The sequence below is a fragment of the Antechinus flavipes genome, chromosome 4 (genome assembly GCF_016432865.1).
Source record: "Antechinus flavipes isolate AdamAnt ecotype Samford, QLD, Australia chromosome 4, AdamAnt_v2, whole genome shotgun sequence".
Taxonomy (NCBI): Eukaryota; Metazoa; Chordata; class Mammalia; order Dasyuromorphia; family Dasyuridae; genus Antechinus; species Antechinus flavipes.
The window spans coordinates 176632722-176649205 of record NC_067401.1 but is presented as its reverse complement, the minus strand read 5'-3'; the positions used below and the strand labels follow the sequence as shown (position 1 = coordinate 176649205).

General features: G+C 31.7%; 1 protein-coding gene across 4 annotated transcripts in view; it reads right to left on the bottom strand.

The window, feature by feature from the left end:
• Nucleotides 1-16484, bottom strand: part of MAP2K4 (mitogen-activated protein kinase kinase 4) — a 273432-nt gene that overhangs the window by 117688 nt on the left and 139260 nt on the right. For all 4 annotated transcript variants that reach the window (XR_007953396.1, XR_007953397.1, XM_051995559.1 and 1 more), the window contains 2 exons: nt 5372-5491; nt 3261-3312 (listed from right to left, as the gene is read on the bottom strand). Coding sequence is in view for 2 of the 4 variants with exons in the window: in XM_051995559.1 (XP_051851519.1) it covers nt 3261-3312; nt 5372-5491 (172 nt within the window). In the remaining 2 variants the exon portion in view is untranslated. The remainder of the gene's footprint in view (nt 1-3260; nt 3313-5371; nt 5492-16484) is intronic.

Below are 16484 nucleotides of genomic sequence, written 5' to 3'. Positions count from 1 at the left end.
CTTATACGTTAACATACACTTGTTTTTGTAGTTAGTGTTGCAAAAAAGGGTTTTTAAAATTTAAGTTCTATGAAAAAGAACACATTTTTAATGGTAATTTGTGTAAGGATAATTAGAACAGTAAAAAGGAGATGAAGGATGCATAAAGAACCAGCAAATAAAAACAAGGAAATAGTTTTGACCACTGTGATTTAAAAAACAAACAATCAGAGCACTAGTTTTGTGTGATTCATTCCCATGGAATCAAGAGATTAACATTTATATTTTAATAAAATTTTCTCATCATCATTCACTTCATCCTTCTCACAAACACCCAATACCAATCAGCAAGTATTTATTCTGCTGAGAAGGCTCTGCTGTATATTTTGGCGTGCGTGCGCGCGGTGTGTGTATGTGTGTATGTGTATGTGTGTGTGTATGTGTGTGTGTGTGTGAGATTTCCATTCCTGCCTACATAGAAATAAGGCTAAAAAAGATGAAAGAATAGTGAACAATACAAAATGCATTGTGATTTATATATACATATATATGCACACACACACATATAAATATATATGTATGTATGTATATATCCCTGCCTAATAAAAATGAAAAAGATGAAAAACTAGTGAACAATACAAAATGTGTTATGATATATATATATATATATATATGTATGTATTCCTTCCTAATAATGTTATGCCACAGTTCCCTTTTAATGTCCTGACCCAGTTTCTACAATTGTCCTATTTAGTTACTCTGCCTCAGGTTATACCTCTTAATGTTGATGAATATATATATATATGTATGTATGTATTCCTTCCTAATAATGTTATGCCACAGTTCCCTTTTAATGTCCTGACCCAGGACTACAATTGTCCTATTTAGTTACTCTGCCTCAGGTTATACCTCTTAATGTTGATGAGATAAAGGTTTTTATATCTTTAGGCTATAATCATTCCTTCTTAATGTTTGACAGGATAAAGGTCTACCCATTTTAGATATCAGAATATCAATAAGCTCTCTAGTACCTCCCTCCATTGCGTCATCCTAGGTGCCTCCCCCCACTAGGTTATCCCCATCCAGGTACCTCCCCCATTATGTCATTGTTCTTGTTATCCTATAAAAAATCTTGCTGTCTAATACTCTGGGCTGGATTCTTTGAGACTATAGTCTTGTTCAGCCCTGGGACCAAACATGGATCATTTGCTCCCAGAAAATCTCTCCATTTAATAAACTATTAAATTGTTCTCTAATTTCTGTCTTGCTCAGTTTCTCCGGCATTATAATAGAAATGACTAAGAAAGAGGAAAGACTAGTGTACGATACAAAATGTCTTATATTATGTGCTATGAATTAGTTGATACTGTAGCCCTCTAACTAATCTCCTGGAGATTTCCTTATGCTGGTTTCTTCCTTAAGAACTTTCAATGGCTCCACATTACCTATGAGATAAAGAAACTAAGATTTGCTGAATCTGCCCCCAAACTACCTTTATCAAGCTAACTTGGGCTACTTACTTTTCCCTGAGTTTCCTGTCTTCTACTTCTCTGTTTCTGTTCAACTGGTCCAGTACCTAGAATATTTGTTTAGTGTGGGTGTATATGGGTGGGTGGGTGTTTGGATCTTGTCTCCCAATACTGTAAATTCACTCAAGATAGTAAACTTGCAGGTCCAAACTCCCTTCTTTCATTCATCAATTATGAAATTAACATTCCAACAATATTTGTTTCATTTTTCTACTCCAATTTTGTAAAAACTTTGTAAATCAACTTCCAACCTCAGAATAAAGTTCAAACTTTTTAGTCTGAAATACAGAGTCCTTCACAATCTGGGCCCAGTGTACCTCTTTCACCTAATTCCCACCAATTTCTTGCATGAACTTGCCACTCCATTTTATGTGCTCTATTCATATAGTACAGAATTCAGTAAACCTTGACCTTTCCTACTTTTTGTATCCTCTGATGAAATTAGCATAATGCTACAAAATACATGTCAGATGCTCAATAGTTATATAGTAAATGAGTGATTGAGGTCAAAAGCAACCTTTAAGAGCATAATCCAAATAGAATGGTAAATACAGAAGTCAGTTTTTAAGGAGATAAAAGAATAGGTGGAGAGGAATGGAAGCAGCAATAACAAATTACACATGAACTTAGTTCAGCAGTATAGAAAAAGGCAGATAGAGAATACATTTGAAGAGACTGTAAGGCAAAATGAAGGTATTCTTTTTAAAACAATGACAGATAAGGATATATGGAAAATATATTTACATATATGTGCATATATGTATGTATAAATAGTAATTTAAATAGCCGTATACACACATATATACACATATAGATATTTCTAAAGCCAGAGGAACTTAAACGTGGCAACCCTGTCCCTCTATATTCAGAAATAGATCAAAGGCCAAAGTGAAAGGGCTAGCTTCACAGGACAAAGTAGAGCATTATTTCCTTTGAGGCTAAAGGGAAAAACTACTTATGTTTTTATTATAACAATAGCCAGGATTTATGTAACATTTTAGGGTTTACAAAGCACTTTCTTTTAAACAACCTTGTCAGGAAGATAGCACAACTATTACTATTCCCATTTTACAAATGAGCACTTGCCCATGATCACACAGCTAGAAAATGCCTGAGGTTTGTTTCACACTCACTTCTATGTTCATCATTCTAAAAATGAAAGATTTACTGAAATGAAAATGAGAGTAAATGTGTTCATACTGCATATATTTTATAATCTTAGTAAAGAAAATGATTAAGTTGTCCTGAAACAGCTTTTAGACAGATCATAGAAAGTCAATAACAAGAGAAAGAACAGTAAGTTAGGTATCTCAGAAATAGAGAGCAAAGTCTCCTAATTATGAGAAACAATTTTGTCCAGGCTGACAGACTGATGAAGAAATACAACAATAAAACCTTCTTTTTCCCATTTTAACAGTTTGTGGAATTCCTCATTTGGTGATTTTAGCTTTTTGACTTAGCTTTAAATTATTCACTTATATAGCTATACAGTCCCATATCAAGAAAAACTGATTTACAATGAATGAAAAGGATACCTTAAATACAAATGGTAAGCAGGTTTGAATTGGTTTTCAAACTTTGTATTAGTGAGACTGAGGAATTTTTTTTTTTTTAAAGAAAGTAGACTGTATCTGCTGCCAAAAACCCAAAACAGCTTAAGAAAAATTATATCATAATATATGGCATAATTTTTTATATTTCAAATTAAGAAAAAAATTATTTTCCACAAAGAAAATGGCCATGCCCACCTACCTCTGTGAATAATTTTCAAGTTTTCTTTTAAGTGGTTTAGTGCTTTCACAGTCTAGGGGAAAAAAAAGTGGAAAGAGAAATTAAATATAAGTCAATTAGGAGAACAATTACATTTAAGCATTCTAAGTTTTTAAACGTACTTAAAATATTTGTAACTGGTTATTATTTTAGTTAGAAATGATAACTGGTTGCAAAACTTAGCTTCTTATATTTCTTGCATTGTTTGACAGTTATAGAAAATAACTGATGTGTTTAATAAACAAGTCAATGAAAGTTGTACTCATCAACTTCTTCATGATGAATCTTGAAGCATCTAACATAAGGATTATGCCCTCATCCATCTCACTAGATAAGTTTCTACTTATTTTTTAATTTAAATTTAAATTTAAAAAGAGACAATTCCCAGCATCACAAACTTTTTTTAAAAAAAAACTTCCTGTTTCCTTCCCACTCATAAGAAATAACTTTTTTGTGGTTAAAAAGAAAAAGGAAAAAACAAAATTAACAAAGTTGATCAATATATCAAGAAAATGATATATATATCCTATATTCCTCACCTATTGATCCTCCATCCTCACCCCTGCTCTACCTTTGCAAAAAAAAAAAAAAAAAGTGGTATTTGCTCATAAATCCTTGTGGGGTGAAACTGATTATTTGTATTTTGTAATATGCAGCATCAATTGTTTTGTGGAGTTTTTATTTCAATTAATACTGCTAAACTAATTGTCTTCACTGTTTTCCCCACTGTTTAATTCAGTTTGTATATGACTATTTCCATGCTTCTCTATTTATAATATTCACAATTCTTACAGTACAGTTATATTTCATACATTAATGTGCCACAATTTGTTTAGCCATTTCCCAATTGAAAAGCATAATTCTGTTTTTCAACTCTTTGCTTCTAAAAAAATGCTAATATAAACATTTTTATGTATATGGAGGAGACCTCTTTGGTATTAGCAGTGGAATCTTTGGGTCAAAGACATATTTATTTTATTTATATAATACTAATTGTTTTCTAGAATGGCTACACTTGAATACCTAATGGGTTTCCATAACTCTTGAAATACTGATTATTCTCATCTTTTGCCATCTTTACCAATTTGCTGGTTAATGAGGTAAAGCGTCAGGATTGTTTTCATTCTTATTTTCCTAATTAGTGATTGAAGTATTGTTTCATGTGGTTACTAACAGTTTGCAATTCTTATTCTGAAAGTTGTTTGTATTCTTAGACCATTTATCTACCAACTTTTGGTTTTACTTACTTCTGTTGGATAGCTATAAATCTTGGGTAACAAACAAGTTATTCAGGATTTTTTCCCATTCATATGTCATGAACTTTGTATGCTATTGGTGAGCCCCTGAAGTTATATAAATCCACGCATTTTTATTCTTTTATTGTTCTTGTCTCATTTTGTTGGTTGGACACAGTAAGTCACTGTTTAGATTACTATTAATCACTAGAAAATTAAGTTGGTTAAGGAGAAAAGGAATAGGACTATTGAATTAAATCTGATAACATACAATGTACAAAAGCACAATCAAACAATGCTGATCATTTGAGGGATGATAACTGTAAAGAGTATTTCATAAAATTCCAGGACAAGTTAAAAAGCACAGGTGTCAAGAGAAAAAAAAGAATCAACTAAAATTAATTCTTTTTTAAGTCATAACAAGATTTAATTATGATTCATTGAGTCAGGTGCAAAGTGCATGACAGCTACTAATTCTTTTATACAAGATATCTCAGTTTTACTCCTTTTAAAGGAATAGCTAAAATCAGTTTGTCCCAACCAAACTAGTTCTAAAATAGTCATGTTTTAATTAGGATCTTGTATGAAGATAGAAACTCTGCTACAAAATAATTTAGCTGATAGCCCAGTTGTAAAATTGCTTCTAGGAAAATATTATTCCATCTAATATCATGTTTTTATACACTCAGGTAATACTGTTATGCAGAAAATGTTTGTAAATCACAAATTACTCTCTAATAACTTCTTGCAAGAAGATATGTTGCTGTAATACAGTACATTAATATTTTTTCCAAATTTTAAGAGATTAAATATTTGAAATAATTATTGAGGAATCAACAATTAAAAAAAGATACTTACTGCTAAAGTGATTTTGCCTAAAATTTCTTCTGGAATAACATCATCTAATACACTATATACATATTTGTAAAACTTGTCAAACGAGGTAGACATGAGTTCCATACAGATCCAACAGTCACCCTAAAAAAAAAAAAAAATCCATTATCTTTAATTTATCCATTACCATTACCCAAAGACTTTTTATATTAAATTAGTCATGTTCAATAACAATCTGGTTGTTTTTTTTTTTAACAATACCATTTCCTTCTTAAAATTTTATAACATTATGAAGAAAACTTCAAATAATCTCAACTATTACCTTTCTTTAAAAAATTCATTTTTTAAAAAATTCCTTTTATAAAGAAATTAAGTCTATTTTTATCCTTGATAAACCATAACAGGACCAGGAATATATTTTAACAAAAGAAATAAAATTTAGCCAATTTTAATTTTTCAAATAAGAAATACAATGTCTGTAGTCTCTGGAATGACAGAGACTAGTGCCGATTTCATTGTAAAAAGTCAATAAATTAAAACAAATATTTTGAATTGACATTATGACCTGAAGAGAAATAATATAATTTTTAAAAAAAATCAACCCTTTCCTCTTATTAGCTGAATTTTTCATATATAGTTAAAAAAAAAATTAGAAAGGCTCTTAAAGCTTCATTTTCAAAATGAGAAACTGAGATTAAGTGATTTCAATAATTTATTCAGCACTTAAGCACATTTTATATAGATTTTATAGATTTTACACTAAGTGCCAGAAATATAAATAGAAGCCAAAAAGACAGCCTGTACTCTCAAGGAGCTTACATTTTAACAAGTAAAAACAATACATAAAAGGGAGCTAGGTAGAGAAGGAATGATGAATAGGGAAAGATGGAAAGAAGGTCTAAGCTGGAGCAAAGCTTCTGGGGAAAAGTTGTAAAAGTCTAGAGAATAAAGAGGGGGAGCTGGGAGAATGGCCCCAGTATCTTGTAAAATAAGCTTCAGCCCATTTGGGGATTCACCAACAGAAGTGAGGGCAGAGGGCCTCTCTAGGTTAAGAAGGTGAAAAAGCTTATAAAAAGGAGGTGGAAAAGTGATTATCTTGGATGTGTTTTATTAGAAAGTTAGCTGGGATGTTAAGAGACAGACGAGAATGAAGAGACTTTAAAAACACAACTTCCCTCCCTACCAGCTCTGCAAATAATAGGAAATATTTAAGATTCAGAAAATTATTATCCAGATATATTGTAGAAAATTTGTGACCAATGTAGCCTCACTATTACAAATTGTTTTTTTCCTAAGGACAAAAGAAGAGAAGTTATGTTACAGAAATGCTGTCTTGTAAATACTATCAAATACAACAAGGTCTAAATTGCATCTCTCTAACAGAGAACCCAGGCATAGATCTACCACTACCAAATAGTACAACCTGGAAAGGTCACTTCCTCTGAATCTCAGCTCCTTCATCTATACAACTGAGAAAATATTTATAACCTTTTATAAGAAGATAAAATGGACTAATCCATACTAAATATTTTAAGTCACAGTTTATTACACAGATGTAAGCTAGCTTTAAAACACTCCTATGTTCTCATCTTGTGAAGGTTGTGCCAATGGATTAGAATCTCTGATAGACTTTACTAGGCTAGTGAGACTTCAAATAAAGTTCTGTCAATAGACTATATCTACTTTTCAAGGACCAGGTTAGATTGTGGAGAACTGTAGTAGGATAATCACTGGCTCTCAGTTTTGTACAGTCCATTTTCCATTTCTGTAATTATGAAAGGGAACAGGAGGGCCAAGACCCAAAGTTTTTAAACTATTTGTAGGAATTAACTTTAACTGTTGTTACTAAATATGTCAGATCCTTATCTATCAAGAAGTAGTTATATCACTAAAGAATGTTAACATTCTTCTTATAAGTAAAACCAAAATACAAAAAGGACTGCAGTTGGGTAGAAGTTCTCACAGGTTCTTATGAAACTGATTTGACTGTGTATCCTAACATAAAACATAAAACCTGGTTATCTTATATTGTCCTTTTGCTGCAACAGGGAAGAGTATCAAGTGCTTCAAGAGGGAAAAAAACATTTGGAGAAAAATAATTACAAAGAAATGCAGCCTGTGCACCAACACTGCAGAGGATGAGGAGGTAAAGAAATTCGATAGAAAAGTTTTTAAAATTATACAAATTAAATTAATATGTACTTTCTTCAGTGATAATGCAAAGCTGGACATGGGGAAAAACGTGAATAATATACTGGAAAACATGGTTTCAGAATAAGAAACAAGAGGGGGCATTTATCCTATTTTCTTTAAATACAAACTCACAATGCACTTATACCAGGATATTTATGTCAAATAACATCCCCAAAATAAAAGTGATATATTCTAAATGGAAATTAATAGTTATGAAGGTATGTTATTTTTGAGTAAGCTATCTCTTACAATTATACTACTTAATTAGTAGAGAAAACATTGAAATCAATATCAAGTTAAAAAAATTAAAATGTAACTAAAATAGCTCCAACAAACTAAAACAAACAAATGAGTAGCTACCAAAAGATAGCTACATAGAAAATTACAACTTCCTAATAAAATTTAACTCAAAATCAAGCATCACAACCAGAAGACCAAAAAAAAAAAAAAAAAAAAAGAACTGTCCCAGGCCGCAAATTTGTTCTACTTGTCAGATAAACAAAGATAGCAGCCAAAAACAGCGTTCATTTGGAATATAAAGTCAAGTATTATAGAGGGGAATAACAATTATTAAGAGTATTGCATCATAAAAGCATGAAAAGTAATTAAGGAAAAATGTTTACAGAAAGCTTAGTGATAAATCTAATTAATCCAGATCACCTCAAGAATATTTAAGGATAAAACTGGAAAGATGACTCTAAACCAATGAAAAAAATGGAAAAGATTTATCAAGGTTATTCTAATAATTTCTATCATCAATGAGAGATGGACAACCTATTCATACACTTAACACTACAGTTCCTGCACAGCAGGAAGTAAAAATGGCATTGGAGGGGGCAAGGAGGTAAGAGGGGGGAAAAGATAGGAAAAATAGCCAAATAAAATCCAGAGAAGGAACAGTTAGACCAAATATACATGGAAGAGATTCATGTTGGAAGCAACACACAGGCTTCTAAAAGACAGAAAGTGATTCTGCAATAAGGAAGAGTATCAATTGCTTAGGAAAATCTCGAAACCAAAAAAAAGATTCATATGTTCACTTTTTTATTTTTTACTTTTAATTTAAATTTGAATTTTTATTTTTCTGTTATTCTAAATTTGATAAATACTAGAAAATATGAGGGTCCTTATCACCTGTCCAGGATCCCCTTGCCCAACTAGTTCGGACTCTGGTTTTGGAGAGGAGTATAATCTAATTAAGGGCTGGTATGGGCCAGCGCCCATGCCAATGGTAGGTTGGTGGGATGACCCAGGAAGGAAAAGTGTGGGTTTGTGAAGGTCAGAGGAGGCAGCAGTAGCAGCAAACAGGAAATTATTAACTAACCTGTCCAGTCCTATTTTGTCACAGATCACAGTCTAAGCAGTACAGTTGTATATAACAGGATCAGATTACGGGTCAATTAGAGAATGGCATAGAAGGACTGAAGAGTGTTTTGTGCTGGTTTTTTGAAGTTTTGAAGAACTCTATATATTTCAAAGGGAGATTCTCAGAGTAAAGGAACATTATGAGCTTGCAATAACACTAGTTGGTTATCCTAAATTGATGATCCTGATCAGTAAAAACAGGTAACAGAAGAATAAAGACAGCAACTAAAAGTTCCACCAAATGCTACAAACAAACAAGAAAATTCTGCTCCTTTCTTCTTCATATATAATTGATTTCATGCTATCTTCCCATTCAGATTGTGAGTTCCTTGAGAGCAGGAGCTGGTTTTTTGCTTCTTTATATACTCAGCACAGGACGTGCCTGGCACCTAATAAGTACTTAATAAATGCCAGATTTCTGAATGATCGGTATTTCCATACACAGAAAAAATTGCATAAGTAAGAATTGCATATGTAAACAGAGATAACTATCATAAATAGCTTGCAATCTGAAAAAGAATAGAATCAATTCAATTTAGCTTCAAAGCTGTTTTGCAAGGTTTTTAACTTCCTTTTCTATTGTCTTCAGTACCTTAAAAAAAAAAAAATGCTAATGATGATCCTTTCTATTCACTCTTTGTATCTAAGTTCCTTCTTCCTTTGATATGTCTCTTTCTATTGAAATACATACCACCCTACACACACACACATATATGTAACAAATAATCATAGTCAAACAAAACATTGGTCCAAAAATGAGTTCCCATACCTGAAATCTCCTATCTCTGTCAGGCATATGGCATTATTACATTTTATCATTAGTCCTTGGGACCAGTTTAATCAATGTGATTTAATGTAATGATCAGAATTCTTAAGCATTTCAAAGTTCTTTTTCTTTACAAAATTATACTCAACAAATATTGTTCTACTTCATTTTTTTTAAACAAAGCTTTTTCTTTTTTGAAATGCTTTTATTTTTATTTATTTAAAAGAATGATAAGGCCAACTGGTTTATTTATTGTTTACTTTTTTATATAATAGTGTTTTTTTATTTTTCAAAATACATGCAAAGATAATTTTCAACATCCACTTTTGCAAAACCTTGTGTCCCAAACTTTTCTCCTTCTCCTTTATCTCCCCCCTTCTCTAGACAGCAAGTAATCTAATATAGATTAAATATGTACAATTCTTCTACACATATTTCCACATTTATCATGATGCACAAGAAAAATCAGATGAAAAGGGGAAAAAATGAGAAAGAAAAAATAAGCAAACAATAAACAACCACAGCACAATGATGAAAATATTATTTTAGGATCCATACTGAGTCCCCATAGTCCCCTCTCTGGTGGAAATTGCTCTCTACATCACAAGACTATTTATTGCCCTGAATCACCTCATTGTCAAAAAAACCCAAGTCCATTACAGTTGATCATCATATAATCTTGTTATTGATTTCTACAATGTCCTCTTGGTTCTATTCACATCATTTAGCATCAGTCCATGTAAGGCTCTCCAGACCTTTCTGAAATCAGCTTCTGATCATTTCTTATAGAATAATAATATTCCATTACATTCAAATACCATAACTTATTTAGTCATTCCCCAACTCATATATATCAGCTCAGTTTCCAGTTCCTTGCCACTACAAACAGGGTTCATACAAACATTTTTGCACATATGGATTTTTTTCCCTTTTTTATGATCTCTTTGGGATACAGATCCAGTAGAGACATGGCTGAATCAAAGACTATATAATATTGGATAGCCCTTTGGGCCTAATTCCAAATTGCTCTCCAGAATGGTTAGATTAGTTCACAACTCCACCAACAATGTATTAGTGTCCCATTTTCCCCACATTCCCTCCAACATTATTGTTTCCTGTAATCTTAGCCAATCTAAGAGATATGAAGTGTACTTCAGAGTTGCCTTAATTTTCATTTCTCCAATCAATAGTAATTTTGAGCATTTTTTCATATGACTAGAAATAATTTTAATTTCTTCATCTGACAAGTGTTTATATCCTTTGACGATTAAAAATGTTTTAATATAACAAGTTATTTGCTCTCCCTCTTCTACATGAATGAAATGAAAATGAAATGAAATGAAATGAAAAACAGAAAAATAAAACCTTTATAATAAACACAGTGAAGCAAAACAAATTTCCATAGTAGCCACATCCAAAGTACATGCCTCACTCTCTATCAAGTCTATCCTAAATCATGATTGATAATTGCACAGATCAGAATTCTTAAACCTTTCAAAGTTATTTTTATAAAATATTCTCCTGGTTCTGTTCAACTTATACTTATATTTATTAAATCCCATATTTCTATGAAATTGTCCTTTTTGCTATTTCTAACAAAACATTCTATTTTAATACAAACATATAATATATTTTGTCCAGCCATTTCCCAATTGATGGACAACCCCTCAGTTTACAATTTTTTGTCACCATATAAAGAGCTACTATCAATATTTTTGTATATATGGGTTGTTTTTCTTTCTTTGATCTCTTTAGGGTATAGGTTTAGGAGTAGTATTCCTGGATCAATAAATATGTATAAGATTGAAGCATACTATTTTCACTTTTTTGTTGTTTCTTTTTTTCCTCATAGTTCTTCCCTTTTGTCCTGATTCTTCTTTCACATTATGACAAATGTGATTAATGTTTAATATGATATTACAAGGAAAGCCTGTATAATGATTGACTGCCATCTCAGGAAGGGATCAGAGAAGGTCAGGAGAAGAAAAATGGAAATCAAAATCTTATAAAAGTAAATAACAAAACCTAATAAATATTTTTTTTAAGTAGTATGCATAGTTGAATAGAAATAGCAAATCTGAAACTATACTACAATGCAGTAATCATCAAAACTATTGAATATTGTTATAGCACATGCAGAAATAAGTGAACAACATAACATAGTGAAGCATACAACAGACCCCCAACTATAAAAATGACTCATTACTTGTGATGTTCTTTTTCTTCTTTAAAATAAGTTTTCTCTGGGGGAGAGGGTAGGTTTCTTGGGGAGATTTTCTGGAGGCAGCCTTAGTTTCAGTTAAGAGTAATAATCACCCAAAATGCAGCCAGCTGGTAAAAATGCAAATGTTTATTTTCTCCTTCCAAAATAGCCCGGTTAGTTGAGGCCTATCTCTCTGCTTGGTTCTAAGAGCACTTGCAGATTGTCCTTTGCTTCTGCCTCTGCTTTCTTCAGCCACCAGCCAGCCAAGTGGAAAATGAAATGAATCTTTCTTGCCTTGGAGACTGGGCTTCTGGCTCTCAATCTCCCAGAGTGCTCTGCGTCTGTCCCAGAATGCTCCTCTCCAATCTAATGCAGCTGAACTCCCCTGACTGGGCTCACTGAAGCTCTATTTATGCTCCTTCGAGAGAGAGGGATTGTGGGATGCGAGAGAAAGGGATTATGGGTTTCTTCCCAGAGTGATCTCTGGCCCTAAGAGCTTGAAGGGAAGTGTGAATTCACAAAGTTACACAGTTAACTTTGTGAATCTCCCATACTTGTGAATTCCAATGAGTACTGAAATACTTCTTGCTTATATGAGCTCTCTAAAGGTGTGAACACAAGCATTATTGTCTATCAGTTCTACTTAGTACCTTGTTTCTTCTGGCCCATAACACTCCTTATAGGATTAGATCAATCATACTGACCCATACTAAATTAGATAATTATTGTCTCTATCAATTCTAATGACTTAGCAGTTTGTAAAGATTCCAACAATTACTTGATGGAAAGTACAGAGCAAACTGGAAAACAACTGGGCAGAAAGTTTAGACTAATTTTTCACATCATATGCTTGTTTTAATATAGTGCTTTAAATTTTACAAGAAACTGTATGCATATTTTATCTCACTTAACCTCACAACAAAAAAAGTAGTAATACCAGTTTTAATAGAAGGGAAAACTGAAGCTAAAGAAATTAGGAGTACTTTAGCAAGGGTTACACAGTTAATAAGTATCTGAGGTGGGATTAAAACTCAGATCTCTCCTTGCTTTCATAGCTATTATTCATTATTACCTACTAAGAAGCAGAGATGAAAAAAGAGAACCTTCTTCATCTGAAAGCTACTTTCAGTTTCAGCACTCACATAGGCTATGTACAGAAATAAACACATGAAGCTGTCTAAAAATGGAATGGGCTGTCTTCCAAAATCCTGTATTTTCACCTGTCAGAGATGTTGGAGAATACATTCCTACTTTAGGTAGAAAAATGACTAGATGATTTCTAAGGATTTATGATTTGCAGCAAAGTAACTAGATAAAGATTGAGAAAGAAAGAAAAAGGAGAGGCAATAAGGAAATATTCCATAGGTTGGCACATTCTCTGCCTTTCTTAGTCTGTAATTCTTTTTATTTTCAAGGCTCACAATTTATTTTTGAAATGAATTTTAAGATAATTTTACATTCTGAATGTTTCTGTAGCTATGACTATATGACTTGGGTTTGATAACTTAATTTTGAAACCTAAGGTGTTTGACAATTTATTAGCTAGAGTCTGAGAATTCCTTGTATGATATAGATCTATCAGTTTTGTTTCTTTCCTATTTTTCAATGCTTAGAGGTAATAACATGACTAAAATCAAGCACAGTTTTTGAGCATGAAGTAATTTTTTTATTATTTTATTATCTAACTGAATCCTTAATGCATTTAAAATATCACAAAGAGTTTTCAAAAATCATGACATGTTCCCCAACACAAAACCCCATCTTTTAATGGGAAAACAGGTATAATAGGAAAGAGGTATAAAAATACCAACCAGGAAATTTATCAGAAAAGGAAATGAGAACCAGATACAACCAATGGTCAACCTGAGTATGTCAGAGTTCCCAGGATTTTAAAAAGATCTAGAAATAAGGTCTCCAGCATATAATATCTTAATTAAGGAAGATTTTTGAGAAAGGAAATCAATGTGAACACAGAATCTCACACAAGATGAGAATACATTATTTTTAGAATTCTGTACTTAAAATAGCCCTCAAAGTGACTATTTTCATATACACAAAAAAGAAAAGAAGACTACACCTGAAACTGTGACTATTTTTTAACAGGATGTTTGTATTTTAACATGTATATTAAAAAACAAAAACAAAAAAACTCTGTAAAAGAAAAATCATTCCTCAGTGTATAATAAATTCAAAATATAACTTTCACAACTTTCTTGATCTATGATCTTAATTTCTAAATTTGTCTAAGACTTTCTTAAATATTTACAGTTTTTTTCATCCTTTTACTAATTAATTTGGATACATTTAAAACTGTTGAATAAAAGGTATTTAATTTTTGTTTACTTAAACTATTTTCTTATTAAAATAATGGCTCCTTAAAACTCATATTTTGACTAATTGATCAAATTCAATTGTATTCTTTAAACTTGATGATTATATAAAAGTTTGATCATATTTTTGTTTTATGTTAAAAAAACAAATCAGTCTAACATCTTCAGACTTATGTCTGAAATAAATAAGAATTATTTATTTCTTGATTTGTAAAGTTTAATTAAATATAATTTCCCCAACATAATCACACTGAAATTTGTTTGTTTCTCACTCAATTATTTCTCTTTTTTCTCCAATTTGAGCACTCCTTTTTCATGACTGGAACAGTGGTGTTAAATTAATTTTTAGAGTTTTAATTTTCAAGTATATTGATCGCTGCTTCACTGGAAACAAAGAATAAATGAATGAAATCATCAGATACAATCATCTGATGAAAAGGGGGTAAACTTTAATGACCAAAAAAAATCATGCCAAAAAATAATACCAACACCTTTAAGCTATACCAGATCAGATTCAATAAATATTTATTATTTAGTATCTACTGTATCTACAATTCCAGACATTGCACATATAAATAGCTTTCAGTCAATTAAAACAAATTTTTATTGGACATGTACTATGTGTAAAGAACTATGATAGACACAATGGGAGAATTTTTTAAAAAGCAAAAGATAAAATTCCTTCCCTCAATAAGCTTTTGATTTAGTTGGAGAGATAAAACATATACACATTATAATAAAAGCCTAATAAAAGAGTAAAAAAAAGGGAATAGGCATCCATATAATGGGTATTGTGTATCAGGCACTGTGCTAAGCACTTTTCAAAAATATCTACATTTGTTGCTCACAACCTTGTGAGATGAGTACTATTATTATTTCCATTTTTCAAGTGGAGAAACTGAGATATAGGTTAAGCGAGTTTGGTAGATTCTCACAGCTAATATATGAGACCTGAATCCATCCTAGATTTTCTTTATTGCAGCCCCCATTGTTTATCCACCACATCACCAGCCTCCTCTGGTAAAAACAAAACATGAGCTAAGAAGAAAAGGTTTCATTAGGGAAAAAGAGGAATTAGAATAGACCCTAGAAATTTAAGAAAGGCAGGGAAAAAGTCAATGCATATTACAGGGCATGAGAACAAATTCAGCAGCACAGAATAAGGAATTCTTAAGTTTTTATATGAGCAGGTAGATTGACCAATTTGGCTTTAGAGAAAGACCACTGGAAAAGATCTATGACTATCCAAGTCCTGGAAAACTAGACTAGAAACTGAAGCCACCTTGTATACAATGAGAAATAATGGAATGTCTATCAGAACAATTTATATGAGAGCTGAAGTTTAGGAAATTTTATCTAGTAGTACTGTAGAGGGAGAAAGAACTGAAAATGCAAGAGACCTACAGGTAGCTATTACACTGATCTAGAAATAAAGTAATAAGAATTCCATTATCAGGTAATGAAAGTGAAAATTTCTATCTCTTTTCAAGAAAAATCAAATAGAAGATATATCACAATAGCATGAAATTTCATAAAGAAGTTAAAAATGATTCCAAGGTTTCAAGAATAGGTAAAAATACCATTAATACAAAGTTCCTAGGCCCTCAGTTTTTCCATTTTAAAATTAAAGACTGAAATAGATGATTTTGAGATACTTTCAAATTTTAGATCTTGAGGCTATAAGAATAAGAACTGAGAAATAGCTACTAGGAGAATCATTTTATGAATGGAGTTTCAATAGGACACCAGGGACAAAAGTCAGATTTCAGGGCATTAAGGAGTAAATATGGAATAAATCATGTTGTAGAAAACACCTATTAGACACACTGAATTTGTCTTCCTCAAGAAATACAGAGCAGAAACAGATGCATAAAAACAAACAAAAAAAAGAAGCATAAGGTGGGAATTTATATATAGAATTGGAGATTATATAATTGGAAGGGCAAAGGACAGAGAGACAAGGAAGTCTAGGATGGTGATAGGTACACCTAAAGGTGAAATGGTCATCAAAACTAAATAGGTAATGAAAGAAGTTTAGTTCATCCCTAATTTGAGTATAACAGAAATTATCACAGGGTGCAGTGAGCATACATAAGAGATTCTATGGATTTAGAGTTCTCAGTTTCGTTTTAGTTTAGATTGTTTTCAGAGAAGATTCATTCATAAACTGGTAGACAGAATAGTATTTGGTATAGCCAGATCAACAGGGAACCAGGAAAAAGAAAGCCAAAAAGTATATACAATTACAGCCATGCAATGCTGGAATTGGCTGCATCAAGT